Raw genomic sequence first — 15,678 nt, forward strand, 5'->3', positions numbered from 1 at the left:
CTGTTGCCATGCTATGGTGTCTGCCAGGGCAATCCAGGAAAAAGGGTGTGAAATGATTGTCTGCCGTTGCTTTCACGGAGGGAGGATTGACTGATGACATTTACCCAGAATCACCCGCTATACTGTTTTTGCACCATCATGCACTGTGATCTCAACCCAGAATTCCAGTGGGAGGGGGAGACTGCGGGAACTCTGGGATAGCTACGGAATAGCTACCCACAGTGCAACGCTCCGGAAATGGACTCCAGCCTTGGTACATGGACGCACACTGCCGAATTAATGTGCTTAGTGTGGCCGCGTGCACTCGACTTTATACAATTGGTTTCCAAATACTGATTTCTGTAAAATCAGAATAATTCCGTAGTGTAGACATACCCTTAGTCAGAAGTCCCTACTCATGTGAATAGTTCTATTAACGTGGATAGGATTATTTGTTTAAGGAATATGTGTCTATGTACAGGCTATAGGATGAGGTCCAAAATTTGGTAGATATTTGAAAAATCTCAGTTCCAGGTCATACTCTTCAACACAAAAATGACCAGAAAGGGAAAATGTTAAGACAAAATATCTTCAGAGCTGAAGTCACTTATCACCACAAATCAATAGTGTGCATTCAAAAATTACTGAAAATTCTCCAATAAAAGACATTTCTGTGCTATTGCAATTATTGTCACAAGCTATATATTATATCTGAAAAATATGAACTGAGGGACAGAATCTGCCTCCCTTGCTTATGCTGAGCAGCACCCTGATCCTCAAAGTCCTACTGGAATCTATGAAACTACTTGTAGAGTAAGGTACTATTCAACATGAGCAAGGGCAGCAGAGCCTAACAAAGAGATCTGTTGGTATAAAAGACAAAACTAAGCACCAGCTAACCACAATCATTATAAAATCTCCTATAACTGTCAAGACTATATTTAATAGCGTAGTGCAGCGGTTCTCAAACTTCATTGCATCGCAACCCCCTTCTGACAACAAAAATTACTACATGACCCCAGAATGGGGGTCTGAATCCTGAGCCTGTCCCAGCCCTGCTGCCCTGGGCGGGGGGAGAAGGGGCCAAAGCCGAAACCCAGCCCCAGGCAGGAGGGGGCCTGTAAACTGAGCCCTGCCACCCGGGGCTGAAGCTGAAGCCTGAGCCCCACCACTCTGGGCTGAAGTCCTTGTGACCTGGCGATCCCATTTAAACAGGGTCGTGACCAACTTTGGGGTCCAGACCCACAGTTTGAGAACCCTTGGTGTAGCGTAAAGACAAACTGACTGATGACACCAATACACAAAAGGCTGAGACTTCTATCTCAAATCATCCTGTTGTGTGAAGGTGTTGAGGCAAATCAAGAATTAAGCTCAAAACGGAGATACCATACGTGTATGTTTGTGGCCCAAACACAGACACATGCTCTCTCTCTCTCACTCTCACACACACAATCACACACTGAAGGTAACTATGCAAGGACACAAGGAAATTCCCAAATTATACCCTGATAAAACAGCTCCTAGGCATTTGCAATATGAGAATCTAGCAGCTATTGCATACTTTATACTTTTTATGAAATGAAGATTCTGTAAAATACATATTTACAGGGCATTTGAAACATGATTATTGATTCTGAAGCCCTAATACACATTTGGAGGTTAAGCAGCTATAATAGTTTCTTATATAAATACTTATTTAAGTCTTTAATAAAAAACGGTTACCTACCTTTCATAACTGTTGTTCTTAGAGATGTGTTGCTCATGTCCATTCCATTCTAGGTTTGTTTGTGCTCACCTGCATGGTTATCAGAGATTTTTGCCTTAGTGGTATCCATAGGGTTGGCTGTGGCACCCTCTGGAATGCTGCGCTCATGCATCAGTATATCAGGCGCCGCCAGCCCTATGCCCTCTCAGTTCCTTCTTGCCAGAAACTCTGACAGAGGGGCAGGCGGGGGCAGGGCTTGCAATGGACATGAGCAACTCATCTCGAAGAACAAGTTACAAAAGGTAGGTAATCATTTTTTCTTTTTTGAGTGATTACTCATGTTGATTCCATTTTAGGTGATTCACAAACAGTATCTCTGGAGGTGGGATCGGAGTTCACAGTTGTGTGGCTTGCAGCGCTGCTCTGCCAAAGCCAGCATTATCTCGGGCTTGCTGGATAAGCACATAGAGAGACATAAACATGTGCATAGATGACCAGGTAGTGGTCCTGCAGATATCCTGAACAGGCACTTCGGGCAGGAAGACCACCGATGAGGCTTGTGTCCTAGTCAAATGGGCGGTTACAATTGCTGGAAGAGGCACTTTCACCTGTTCATAGCAAAACTGAATGCAGGCAGTGATCCATGATGAGATCCTCTGGGTGGACATCAGATGATGTTTCATCCTGTCCGCCACTGCAACGAACAGCTGCATCGACTTACTTGCTTGGTCCTTTTGATGTAAAAGGCTAGCACTCTTCTGACATCCAGAGAGTGCAATCTACGCATCTCCTCATACCTATGAGGCTTTGGGAAGAAGACTGGCAGGAATATGTCCTGGCTCACATGAAACTGAAACTGAAACAACCTTGAGTAGGAAAGCTGGGTGTAGCTGCAGCTGGACTTTGTCCTTGAAAAACACATAGGGCGGCTCTGAGGAGAGTGCCCTAATCTCAGAGACCCTATGAGCAGATGTTATTGCCAGCAGGAATGACACCTTCCAGGGGAGCAGAAGAAGGGAACAGGAAGCCAATGGCTCACATGGGGCCCCCCCGAACTGTATCAGCACTAGATTCAGGTCACAAAGAGGGACTGGGTCTCAGATATGGGAGTAGAGTCACCCCAGACCATCATTTCATGAATGAAGACCGAGCTGCCCTGGACTGGAGGGTGAAAGGCTGATATAGCAGCCAAGTGGACCTTAACTGATGAAAGGGACAAGCCCAGGAGCTTAAGATGTAGGAGATAGTTCAGGATTGACTGCATCGAGGCCTGCCCAGGCCTAATATTCTGGTCCAAGGCCCAGCATGTGAACTGTTTCCATTTGGCCAGGTAGTTTGCTCTGGTAGAGGGCTTCTTACTGCCCAACAGTACCTGCTGGACACAGCCTGAGCACTCCTGCTCTTCCACATTTAACCACACAGCGGCCAAGCAGTCAGTTGCAGAGCTGCCAAGTTCAGATGCAGAAGATTGCCATGGTTCTGGGACAGCAGATCCAGCCAGAGAGGCAGCTGCAGTGGGGCCACCACCGAGAGGTCCAGCAGCATGCTGAACAAGTGCTGGTGATGCCAAGCCGTGGTTATTAGCATTACCTTCGCCCTGTCCTGTTTGATCATCATGAGGACTCTGTGGATTAATGGCACTGGTGAGGAGGAGTACATCAGGGCCCCTGACCACGGGAGTAAAAAGGCATGTGACAAGGAGCCTCTGTCGATCCCTCAAATCAAGCAGAGCACATGGCATTTCCTGCTCTGAGAAGCAAACAAGTCCACTTGGGCAGTTTCCCTCCTTTGGAAGATCATGCTGACCACCTCCGCATGGAGTGACCACTCATGGTGAAACACAGAGGTTCTGCTGAGGCGATCTGCTAATACATTCCAGGTCCCCAGGAGGTGCACGGCCACAAAATGAATGGTATTCTGCACACGGAAGTCCCAGAGCCAGAGGGCTTCCTAGCAAAGGGCTGTCAACCTGGTTCCACCATGTCTGTTGATATAAAATTTTGCGGTGGTTTTGTCTGTCAGGACTTGTACCACTCTGCCCTTCAAGTGGGACAAGAAAATCTGGCAGGCCAAATGAACCACTCTGAGCTCCCTGACATTTATGTGGAGGGAGCAATTGTCCCACAACCAGAGGCCTTGCGTGCTGAGCTCGCCCAACTGGGCTTTCCAGCCCAGGTTCAGGGCATCGGAAACCAGGGTCAGTGCCTGGGACAGGGCCATGAAGGGAACCCCATCCAACACCGATCTGGGGTCCAACCACTATTCCAGTGACAACCGGATGTGGTCTGGCATCCTGACTACCTGGTCTAGATCACGCCCTTTGGGGGTGTAGATTGACACCAGCCATGCTTGCAGTGCAGGAGATGGAGCCAGGCATGACGGACCATGTAATTACACGCTGCCATGTGGCACAACAACCTCAGGCAGGTTTGGGCGGTGATGAGCGGGTGGACCCTTATATGGGAATTCAAGTCTGACATAGCTTAGAAACGGGCCTTCAGAAGGAATACTCTGGCCTGTGTCGAGTCAAGGACTGCCCCTATGAACTCTATCAGTTGCACTGGTATGAGGATCAATTTATTTTCATTTACTAATAGGCCCAGGTCGTGATAGGTAGAATGCACCAGATCGAGACTCCTCTGCACTTGATCCCGCAATCTGCCCTTGATAAGCCAATCATCAAGATAAGGATAGATCTGGACCCCTTGATGTCTCAGGTAAGCGGCTACTGGGGCCATGCATTTTAAGAATACTCGTGTGGCTGACGAGGGGCCAAACAGCAGCACCATAAATTGGGAGTGAATCTGACCCGTCATAAAACAGAGGAACCATCTATGTTATTGGAAGATGGAAATATGAAAATAAACATCTTTCAAGTCAAGAGTGACGTACCAGTCTCCCAGATCCAGGGAGGGAATGATGGAGGCTAGGGAGACCATGCAGAACTTCAACTTTTTGAGATATTTGTTTAGTCGCTGCAGATCCAGAATGCATCTTAGGCCCCCTTTTGCTTTCAGGATTAAAAAATAGCAGAAGTAAAACACTTTTCCCCTCATTTCCTGAGGGACCTCTTCCATTGCCCCCAACTGCAGGTGGTTGTCGACCAAGGAGTTGCTCATGAGCAGTGTTTGCTAGAGGGCTTTGGCAATCTTTAGGACCCCATCGTGCACTGGAAGCGTGACATGTGCAGGGGTTGATGTGGAGAGCACATTAAACAAGGTGTCCAATTGCGCCACCATCTCCTCCACCTCTAGGCCTAAGTTTGTGGCCACCCTTTGGAACAGAGATTGGTGCTCCTTAAAATCATCTGGTGGGCTGATGTGAGAGGCTACAGGCAAAAATCTCAGAGGAATGAGCATGTGAGCACGCACACACCTAGAATGGAATCGACATGAGCAAGAACTCGAAGAAGAAGATGGGGTACAGATATATCTGATTCAAACAACTGGTATCATACTAAAGAGATGGCTCTCAAGAGTCTATTTTGGACTACAACAGGAATTATTTTTATTTTCGGAGTACCAGAAGCTTCTTTACTACATATTCAGGAACTGAATGGTTTCTTACAGGTTCTTTTTACTTCCCTAACCTAATAGCATATAAAGGCTCCTTCTTAATATTCAGGTTTGTGTGTCTGTCCAGCTCTCAAACATACATTCAAGCGCAAGTACTAAAAATCCTTACAGAATCCATCTCCAAATAAATTCTCCTGTACATGATTCTTAAGTCATTTTTTTCAAGAAAATAATTGATTTTTTATTCTTTTCCAGCAAAGATTCCTCAAAAGCCCAAAATCCACACTATTGTCTAATGGGCTGCTACATTCCAGCTTAGAAACAATGCCATTTTTGAGCTATAGTATTTAAAATAAAAGTCACTAAAGATCTGGCTCTGGTTTTCAAATCCCTCTCCAAAAGTTCTAGGACTGCATTCCATATGTACAAAAATTCCATACACCATGTTGTGGACCTCTGAGCTATCTATCTGCCTACCTACAATACTGCACTAACTTCATCATGTTTAATAATACTGGGCCAACTGTCTGCAGTCTTATCCGTATCTCAATTTCATATGTGTATATTTACATGTGTGCTTACCTGTAAATGTCACATACTACACATAGGTTTTAAAAAACCCTAGTTTTTCAGAATCTATTTCCATTTTTCCATATTATTTCTTACCATTCCAGCTTATTCCTTTGAAACAAGTAGCTTGACACACACCAAATTAATCTGCCACCCATCCAGAATATGAAATTTTAATTCAGCTTTACACTGAAGTGGCAAAGATAAAATATGGGTTCTCTGCATGGTGGACATGTAGTCAAAACACATCAGTGACTGACAGAGATATTGTTTGTAATTACCTGTGTTATGATCTTCTGCTGTATGGCAGTATCTTTTCTCTCAGGTTCTCTGGCCTCAGATTGAAAACTACAAAGTTTAAAAAGAACATTAGACAGATCTCTCAGAGTATACATGCCTTGTAGTCGAAACAGCTGTTTTCTATATACATTGGCAGAGATTTTCAAAGCCACCTACAGAATCTAGACACTTGATTCCTATCAATGTTAAAGGTTATTGGGCATTCAGATCCTTTAGACATCTTTGAAAATCTTTGCTATAGCTTCTACTCTCATAATGAAACTAAGAGTCAATTTTCAAGGATGGCAATATTTAAGATAATAAAGCCATATCCAGATCATCCAAATTGATCTGCTGACTGCATAGCAAAATATTCAGAATAATTGTCTGGGATTGGGAGTGGAGACTGTGCAAAAAATTAATATAAACTGCAATGGGGCCATTATGTAACCTACAAATATGAAACATGGTAAATTACCACCACTGCAGTCTTCTGAATTCCAAAATATATGGAATAAAATAAGCAAAAAACAATCACCTCCAAGTACAGGGTAGAGTACAGGAGACGCTTGCATTACTACTGCCTGCAGTTTTTAATAAAATGAGGGCTTGAGTGTCCAGTTTGGCAAATATATCATCCTTCATGAGCACGAAATTAACTTATATATATCACATAAACTTCAACTGCTAAGGGAAAAAGAATTATAACACAGAAAGTAACTGACATTCTCAAAAAGGTTTATGAAAGACGAGGTAAGAAGCATAAATCAAATGATATTGGGAATCTTGATCTTTGTTTAAATGATCAGACTCAATCAGCAGTGGTTCGTGTATTAGAAAAAAGATATTTGATGACAAATGTCTTAACAGAACTATTTAAAACAGCCAAACTTAATATTTCTTTTATATGCCTTTTTGCTGCAGATGGAAAAGAGGCATAGGTATTTATTTTAAATATACATTAAAACGCCTATTCTCCTCTAGGTATCAGTGGAAATCTCATCTAAGTGATCTATCTACCTGTCTATAAAAAGGGACTACCTTTCCCGAATTTTAATGTCTAAAGGTGTTTTGGCATTTTATCTGCGGTGAAGTATATTTGCCATTAGATCATATTACTTTAGTCACAATCTATATCAAAAGGAAGTGATGAAGTTAACAGAGGTAAGGGAGGAAGGAGAAGCTCACAGAGTTTCTTGCAAATGTTTTGTTCAACCATTTCATTACATCCACCAGGCAAGCCCTGGTTTCAGATCTGGAACCCTACTTGAATGACCAAGGAAGTTGACAGAGGTTGAACTCTTCCTCCCTCAATATTCCCAAGATTTTGGAAAACAATTCTCCTGCTTTAGACAAGTGCTTTCAGGGGTGCTGCACTTGCCACTTGAAATCCAATAGTATGGATTTCAGTCTTGATGCTATGGGGTGCTGAGCCCCCTGAGCTTCCACTGACTTCAGCGGGAGTGGAGGCCATTCAGCATCTTGCATATTGGCCCCACAGTGATTATCCTCTATCCACTGTTTCTTCAAAATATGCACATGCACCGTAGCTCTCTCATTTAAAGGTGCTCAGAGACTATGCTGATGGACATGGTAAAAACCCTAGGCAGCATAGACAGCTCACACAAGAGAGAAGAGCATTAGGGATACAGACACTGAGGCGACTAAGGTCCTGATTATAAGAAACTTTTTTAGAAGGAAAAATTTGACAACAAAAATTCTGCCTATAAGAACATATTATACAAAATAAAATTGCCTTCTTCTGCATTACCATGTCCACTGCTCCAAGCTGCAGCACAGTGCAAGAGAAGGCAATTTTATCTTGTTTAAAATGTTCAAACAAACTGTATCTTAAAATGTTTTAACTAAAAATAGAATCACATATCTTAGAAAGGAAAAAAAAGCAAGCATTAAGCGATTTGTTCAAGGGGAAAAAGGCATTCTGAGTGAGATTTCAAAAAGGGATGGAGAGTCAATTAGGGAGACACCAAAGTACTCTCTATATAGACTGCAGGAGCTGCAGAAGGGAAGGTTCATGTGTAAATCTGTGAGAAAAGACAGAAAGAAAGCCAGTGTAAAAAATAGAGAGCAGGGAGGAGAACAGATACATGATGAATGAGTCCCCACTTCCTTGTACCTTGTGTTGCCATTGACACCAGTGCAAAGTGCATGTAGAATACTGCCATTTGGATCTGGTAGCATTTGAAATCCAGAATGCATAGGTGTAAACAGTGACACAGGGTAAAAGGGAGTAGAGAATCATGTCCACAGTCTATGCTACAGACTGCAGCAGGTCTTTGGAGGATTTTTAACACAAGAGACCAAATTCGGTGATAATTTACATTAGTGATAAGTCTGGAAGAACTGTAGTGATTTCAATTAAATTATGCTGGATTTGCACCTGTATAGATGGGAGAAGACTTCAATACAGTATGTAGCTTTATGAAGATCCTGACATAATTAACGCTTAACTAACACTATTTTAAAATTTTAGTCTCTGTACCTGCTCAAGTCAGTTTGTGTTTCTGCTTCCACCTGCTGCTTGGGGGGGTCCTTCCTTTTTCTTTTAGCAGGTGTGTAATACCTATACTGTGACAGGAAGGATTTAGCATGTGATTTTAAGGTGCGTGGAGTGAACGGTTGATGGCTGTCAGTAAAGTGGTCAGAGTGCCTATCTAGGAGATCCCCGCTGTACACTTTGGATTCAGTATCCTGATGCTTGTAAGAAGGACTGATGTTCATAACACTTTCAGCAGAAGGACTGTATGAAACTCCAGAGTATTTTCTTTGTGGACTTGAAACACTGACACTTGAATTAGAGATCGAGGCATTAGATATTTTCCGAGTATCTTTTCTAACACATTTTGCAGGGTTGGGAAGATCCAGGCCTTGCCTGTCTGAAGACAGTAATGATCTAGACAAATGCTTCTGTGCATTTTGTGCATGAGGAGATAGCTGGTCATTGGCTTCTGCTTCAAATGAACTCTAGAAAAACACAAATGATAATGTTCCATGAAATGATTGCTTAACTGGTTTCTTTTCAAGAGATTACATGGAGCACATCTAAAGTATGAGGCACATAAAGAGTGTCAAAGAGCAAATATTTATCTCAGAAAATCAGTGTTAACAATTAGTTTGACCCAAAATAAAAGAAATAATTAAATATGAAATAATTATAAATTATGAAACTGAACAAAATGTAAAAAATTACAATTATTAATACAGTAAAATGTCTGTACATTTTTACTCTGAAAAGTAAAAACTGTCAAGATAAAAAATGCACATACTTATTCAATAGATGGGCTCCCTGTGGGCTTTAGAGACAAAAGCATACTAATCTTTACTACTATTAGCACTGCAGAACCAACACAGACAGGTAGGGAATAGTGAGTTGCATTCTACTCTTTCTTGTGCATAATCAACAGAATTGTGTACAAAATTTCAATAATTTACACCAGTGCAAAAAGCCACTGAAGACAATGAGGTTGTACAGGTGTAACTGAAGGCCTGGATTGATTTGAAGAACACCTTCATTGCCGAGGATGATGTGTAAGAAAGAAACCCCTCGCGTAACTCTCAGATCCCAGGCTGAAGTTTGCAGGGCTGCCAGTAAGAAAGAACATCTGTCTCTGCAGCTCAGGCTATGGTTTTGCATTTCAATAAAGTCAAATGTGTTAGCAAGAAGCACCAATGGTGGTATTTTTAGTCACCTCCAAACAATGAAGGATTTTAAAGCTCAAAGGTTGTAGGTTGGACACTAAAAATTAAATGCGATGTCTTACATCAGAACATCCCTACAAACGCTGAGATGCTGTATTATATATAGCCTTTGTATAGACTTGAGCAGAGGTGGGCAAACTTTTCGGCCCGAGGGCCACATCGGCCTTATGAAATTGTATGGAGGGCCGGGTATGGAAGGCTGTGCTTCCCCAAACAGCCTGGCCCCCGCCCCCTATCGGCCTCCACCCACTTCCTGCCCCCTAACTGCCCCCCTCTGAACCCCCACCCCATCCAACCCCCCCGCTCCTTGTCCCCTGACCACCCTCTCCCAGGACCCCCACCCCAACCACCCCCTGGAGATTCCACCCCCTATCTAATGCCTCCTGTTCCCTGTCCCGACTGCCCCCCTAAACCTCCACCCCATCCAACCACCCCCTGTTCCCTGGAACTCCCTGCCCTTTATCCACCCCCCTACCCCCTTATCATGCCGCTCAGAGCAGCAGGAGCTCACAGCCCCGCTGCCCAGTTGGAGCCAGCCACACCGCCGCACTGCCCGTCAGGAGCAGTGGGCCAGAATGCTAGTGATGCGGCAAGTTGAGGCTGCGGAGGAGAGGGGACAGTAAAGGAGGGGCTGGGGGCTAGCCTCCCCGGCCAAGAGCTCAGGGGCTGGGCAGGATGGTCCTGCAGGCTGTAGTTTGCTCACCTCTAGACTAGAGACTAGACTAGAGATGTCCAACCTTTTCAGCCTGAGGGCCAACCATATTTCAAAAAGGTCAGAGGACCACAATCAATGCTTTGGTGCAGGTTCTCTGACCTATTTAGCTCCCTCTGTGCTGCACAGATACAGATGAGTAGAAACCACAGACAATTCCCCTGCATGGTGGTATTCCCACACCAGAGGGTATCCTCTAGAAGGTGTGTTGCTGGCATAGCCTGCTTCTATACCTCCCTCCCCACTGTTCCTTGCTGGTGGGAGCATATTGCATTCCTGCTATCCTCAGATGGTGTATTATCCCGAAGGTGACCATTACCAGGTGGTGCAACTTAGAGCCATTTGGGAGCTGCTCTAACTTGGGCTTGGCCACAGAATTAAGGAGCCATAATTGGTTGTTGGTTCTCAGCTTCTCCACTTTATCCCCTCTCCTGGGCTGCCTTAGGTGGTTGCTTGGGTGAGAGGAGCCATTTTCTGATAGACTCTGCTGTAGGCTTTGGAAGAACCAGTCATGGTCCTGTCCTGTTCTCCATTGGCCTTCCCCAACCCTAAGCAACATCTGACAGTGTGGAAAGGATTCAGAGGCACTAAATGAGGAAAGGCACATTAGAATGGCTGTGTAATGTATCAGCACTAGTCAAGCCCATTTTGATATAGGTCCAAATGTTCAGGAAGCATCCTAACAAGACAGTTATTGCACAAGCCTTTAACACATCCCTGGAAATGTGTAGTGTCACAGTTGGACTTGAAGGATAGCAAAACTTCTAGTGACTCTGCTAACTGGCAAGAGTTATTTGTAACACTTTATTAACTCCAAGGCCAAGCTGCAGCTAGGAAACTGACTCAGAAACTCACAGACAACCACCATTTGCCAAAAACTTAAAAAACACGGTTACTCACCTTTGTAACTGTTGTTCTTCGAGATGTGTTGCTCACATCCATTCCAGTTAGGTGTGCGCGCCGCGCGTGCACGTTCGTCGGAAACTTTTTTACCCTAGCAACTCCAGTGGGCCGGCAGGTCGCCCCCTAGAGTGGCGCCGCCATGGCGCTCTATATATATCCCTGCCGGCCCGCCCGCTCCTCAGTTCCTTCTTGCCGGCTACTCCGACAGTGGGGAAGGAGGGCGGGTGCGGAATGGATGTGAGCAACACATCTCGAAGAACAACAGTTACAAAGGTGAGTAACCGTGTTTTCTTCTTCGAGTGATTGCTCACATCCATTCCAGTTAGGTGACTCCCAAGCCATACCTAGGCGGTGGGGTCGGAGTGAGAAGTCGCGGCATGGAGCACTGCAGATCCGAAGGCCGCATCCTCTCTCGACTGCTGGACCAGGGCATAGTGGGAAGCAAAGGTGTGGACCGATGACCAGGTCGCTGCCCGACAGATTTCCTGGATGGGCACACGGGCTAGGAAAGCCAGCGACGACGCCTGCGCCCTGGTAGAATGCGCAGTCACACGGCCCGTAGGGACATGGGCCAAGTCATAACAAGTCCTGATACAGGACGTAACCCAAGAGGATATCCTCTGGGAGGAGATAGGAAGACCTTTCATACGGTCTGCTACCGCCACGAAAAGTTGGGGGGATTTTCGGAAGGGCTTAGTCCTCTCTATGTAGAACGCGAGAGCCCTACGGACATCCAGCGAGTGGAGCTGCTGCTCCCTGCCTGAGGAGTGAGGTTTTGGGAAAAAAAACCGGAAGGAAAATCTCTTGGTTGATATGAAAGGCTGAGACCACCTTGGGCAGAAAAGCAGGGTGTGGCCTCAGCTGCACCTTATCCTTGTGGAAGACCGTATATGGGGGGTCTACCACCAGAGCTCGGAGCTCCGACACCCGTCTAGCTGAGGTGATAGCCACTAGAAAGGCAGTTTTCCAAGAGAGGTAGAGCAGGGAGCAAGTAGCTAACGGCTCAAAGGGGGGTCCCATGAGCCGGGACAACACCAGGTTAAGATCCCAGGTTGGAGTAGGGGGACGGACGTTAGGGAATAAACGTTCCAGCCCTTTAAGGAATCTCGACACCGTCGGGTGAGAAAAAACGGAGCGACCGTCCACACCCGGGTGAAAGGTGGAGATAGCTGCTAGGTGGACTCGCAACGACGATAAGGCCAGACCTTGCCCTTTGAGGGACAAAACGTAGTCTAAGATTTCGGAAACCGAAACCTCCATAGGGCGGAGATTTCTCTCTACGCACCAACAGGAGAAGCGCTTCCCATTTCGCTGATATGTGGCTCTTGTGGACGGTTTCCTGCTGCTCAAGAGCACCTCTCTCACAGGCGTAGAGCAGCGCAGCTCTGAACCAGTCAGCCACGCAGGAGCCACGCCGCTAGGTGCAGCGACTGCAGGTCTGGGTGACAGAGGGTCCCGTGGTCCTGGGTAATCAGGTCCGGATGAAGGGGCAGGGGAACTGGGTCGGCTATGGCCAAGTCCAGCAGCATGGTGTACCAGTGCTGCCTGGGCCACGCCGGGGCCACCATGATCACGAGAGCCCTGTCCCTGCGCACCTTCAGGAGGACCTTGTGGACCAGAGGGAATGGGGGAAATGCATAGTACAGGTGGGTCGACCACTGGATGAGGAAGGCATCCGCTATCGACCCCGGCTCCCTGCCCTGAAAGGAGCAGAACGCTTGGCACTTCCTGTTCCCCTTGGACGCGAAGAGGTCCACCCGGGGATAACCCCACCTCCGGAAAATGGAGAGAGCGACGTCCGGGCGAAGGGACCACTCGTGTGACAGGAAGGATCTGCTCAATCGATCTGCCAGAGTGTTCCGTACTCCAGGGAGGAAGGAAGCCCTGAGGTGAATGGAGTGGGCTATGCAAAAGTCCCAGAGACGTATCGCCTCGTGGCACAAGGAGGAGGACCTGGTGCCGCCCTGCTTGTTGATATAGTACATGGTCGTCGTGTTGTCCGTAAACACGGCGACACAACGACCCTGAAGCTGATGACAAAACGCTTGACAAGCAAGGCGGACCGCTCTCAACTCCCGTATGTTGATGTGGAGCCCCACCTCCTCCTGGGACCACAGGCCCTGTGTCCGCAGGGTCCCTAGGTGGGCCCCCCAGCCTAGATCTGAGGCATCCGTTGTCAGGGATACCGATGGCTGAGAGGGGTGAAAGGGAAGACCCGCACATAATACGGACTGGTCTAACCACCAGCCGAGAGAATCTAAGACCTTCTGGGGGATTGTGAGTAACATGTCTAAAGGTTGCCTTTGCGGCCTGTAACGACCGATAAGCCACAGCTGGAGAGGCCTCATGTGGAGCCGAGCATAGCCGGTCACAAAAGTGCACGCCGCCATGTGGCCTAACAGGGTTAGACATGTCCTCACTGACGTCAATGGGACTGACCGCAAACGTAGAACGATCGCCGCCATGGTCTGGAACCGTTGCAGAGGCAGCGAGGCCCTGCCCACAGTGGCGTCCAAGACGGCCCCGATAAATTCCACCTTCTGCGTGGGCCTCAGAGTGGACTTGTCTGTGTTTATCAAGAGGCCCAGACTTGCAAACATGGCGGTGATCATGCGGACATGGCTGTTGACCTGCTGTTCCGACGTGCCCCGAATCAACCAGTCGTCCAGATAAGGGAACACGTGGACACGGTTGCGCCGAAGATGCGCCACGACAACTGCCATGCATTTTGTAAACACCCTCGGGGCCGTGGACAGGCCGAATGGGAGGACTGCAAACTGATAATGAAGAGCCCCCACAACGAAGCGGAGAAAGCGTCTGTGGCGCGGCCAAATGGCAATGTGGAAATACGCGTCCTGCATGTCGAGGGCGGCGTACCAGTCTCCCGGATCCAGGGATGGAATAATGGTCCCCAGGGATACCATGCGGAACTTCAACTTCACGAGGTATTTGTTGAGTTCTCGCAGGTCGAGGATAGGCCTGAGGCCCCCCTTGGCCTTGGGGATCAGAAAGTAGCGGGAATAAAACCCTTTGCCTTTCTCGTTTTCCGGAACCGCCTCTATGGCTCCTTTGCTGAGGAGCGTCTGCACCTCCTGCCGAAGGAATTGCTCGTGAGAGGGGTCCCTGAAGAGGGACGAGGAAGGAGGGCGGGAAGGAGGAAACGAAACAAACTGCAGGCGGTATCCCATCTGCACCATACTTAAGACCCAGCGGTCCGATGTTATTTGGGACCACGCCGGGAGGAAAAACGAAAGGCGGTTTGAAAACGGGGGAAAGGATCCATAGGGGAAACTGTTACCGCGCCCTCGGGCGCACCTTCAAAATGAAGGCTTAGGACCAGGCGGGGGTTTTGAGGAGCCTTGGTTCTGCCCCCCTTGGTTCCCAGACTGCCTGCGCCTGCCGTTCCTGCCGCGGCGCCTGTAAAGGTCCTGCCGCTGGCGGAACTGGGAAAACGGCCTACGTTGTTGCTGTTGTTGCGACCTAAAGGGTCTACGCTGCGTCACGGGGGTATGCATCCCGAGGGACCGCATGATGACCCTGTTGTCTTTTAGACTCTTGAGTCTGGGGTCTGTCTTATCGGGAAAACAGGCCCTGGCCTTCGAAAGGAAGGTCCTGTATAGTGTGCTGGAGCTCCGGCGGAAGGCCGGAAACCTGCAGCCAGGAGATGCGACGCATCGTAACTCCTGACGCGAGGGGTACGGGCAGCCGAGTCCGCAGCGTCCAAGGAGGCTTGTAAGGCCGTGCGTGCGACCTTCTTGCCTTCGTCCAAGATGGCCGTAAACTCTTGGCGAGCATCCTGTGGCAGCAGCTCCTTAAATTTGTCCACTGCCACCCAGGAGTTAAAGGCGTATCTGCTCAGCAGGGCCTGCTGGTTAGAGACCCTGAGCTGCAGCGCCCCAGCCGAATACACCTTACGGCCAAGGAGGTCCATCCGCCTGGCCTCTCTGGACTTGGGGGCCGGAGCCTCCTGGCCGTGACGCTCCCTATCGTTCACCGATTGCACTACCAGTGAACCGGGAGTCGGGTGAACATGTAGATATTCATAGCCCCTAGAAGGGGCCATGTACTTTCTCTCGACTCCTTTCGCTGTCGGAGGGATGGAGGCCGGGGACTGCCAGATAGTATTGGCATTGGCCTGGATGGTCCGTATGAAGGGCAGGGCGACCCTGGTGGGAGCATCAGAAGAGAGGATGGTGACAATTGGGTCCTCTATCTCCGAGACCTCCTCTGCCTGCAGACTCAGGTTTTGAGCCAATCGCCTGAGGAGGTCCTGGTGCGCCCTGAGATCCAGCGGG

At 47.7% G+C, this 15,678-nt stretch overlaps 1 protein-coding gene across 1 annotated transcript in view; it reads right to left on the reverse strand.

The window, feature by feature from the left end:
• SPATA7 (spermatogenesis associated 7) overlaps positions 1 to 15,678 on the reverse strand; it is a 96,257-nt gene that overhangs the window by 21,326 nt on the left and 59,253 nt on the right. The window contains 2 exon segments of the mRNA XM_030558969.1: positions 6,051 to 6,117; positions 8,552 to 9,033. Coding sequence (XP_030414829.1) covers positions 6,051 to 6,117; positions 8,552 to 9,033 — 549 coding nt within the window.

The sequence above is a fragment of the Gopherus evgoodei genome, chromosome 4 (assembly GCF_007399415.2).
Source record: "Gopherus evgoodei ecotype Sinaloan lineage chromosome 4, rGopEvg1_v1.p, whole genome shotgun sequence".
NCBI classification, from domain to species: Eukaryota; Metazoa; Chordata; order Testudines; family Testudinidae; genus Gopherus; species Gopherus evgoodei.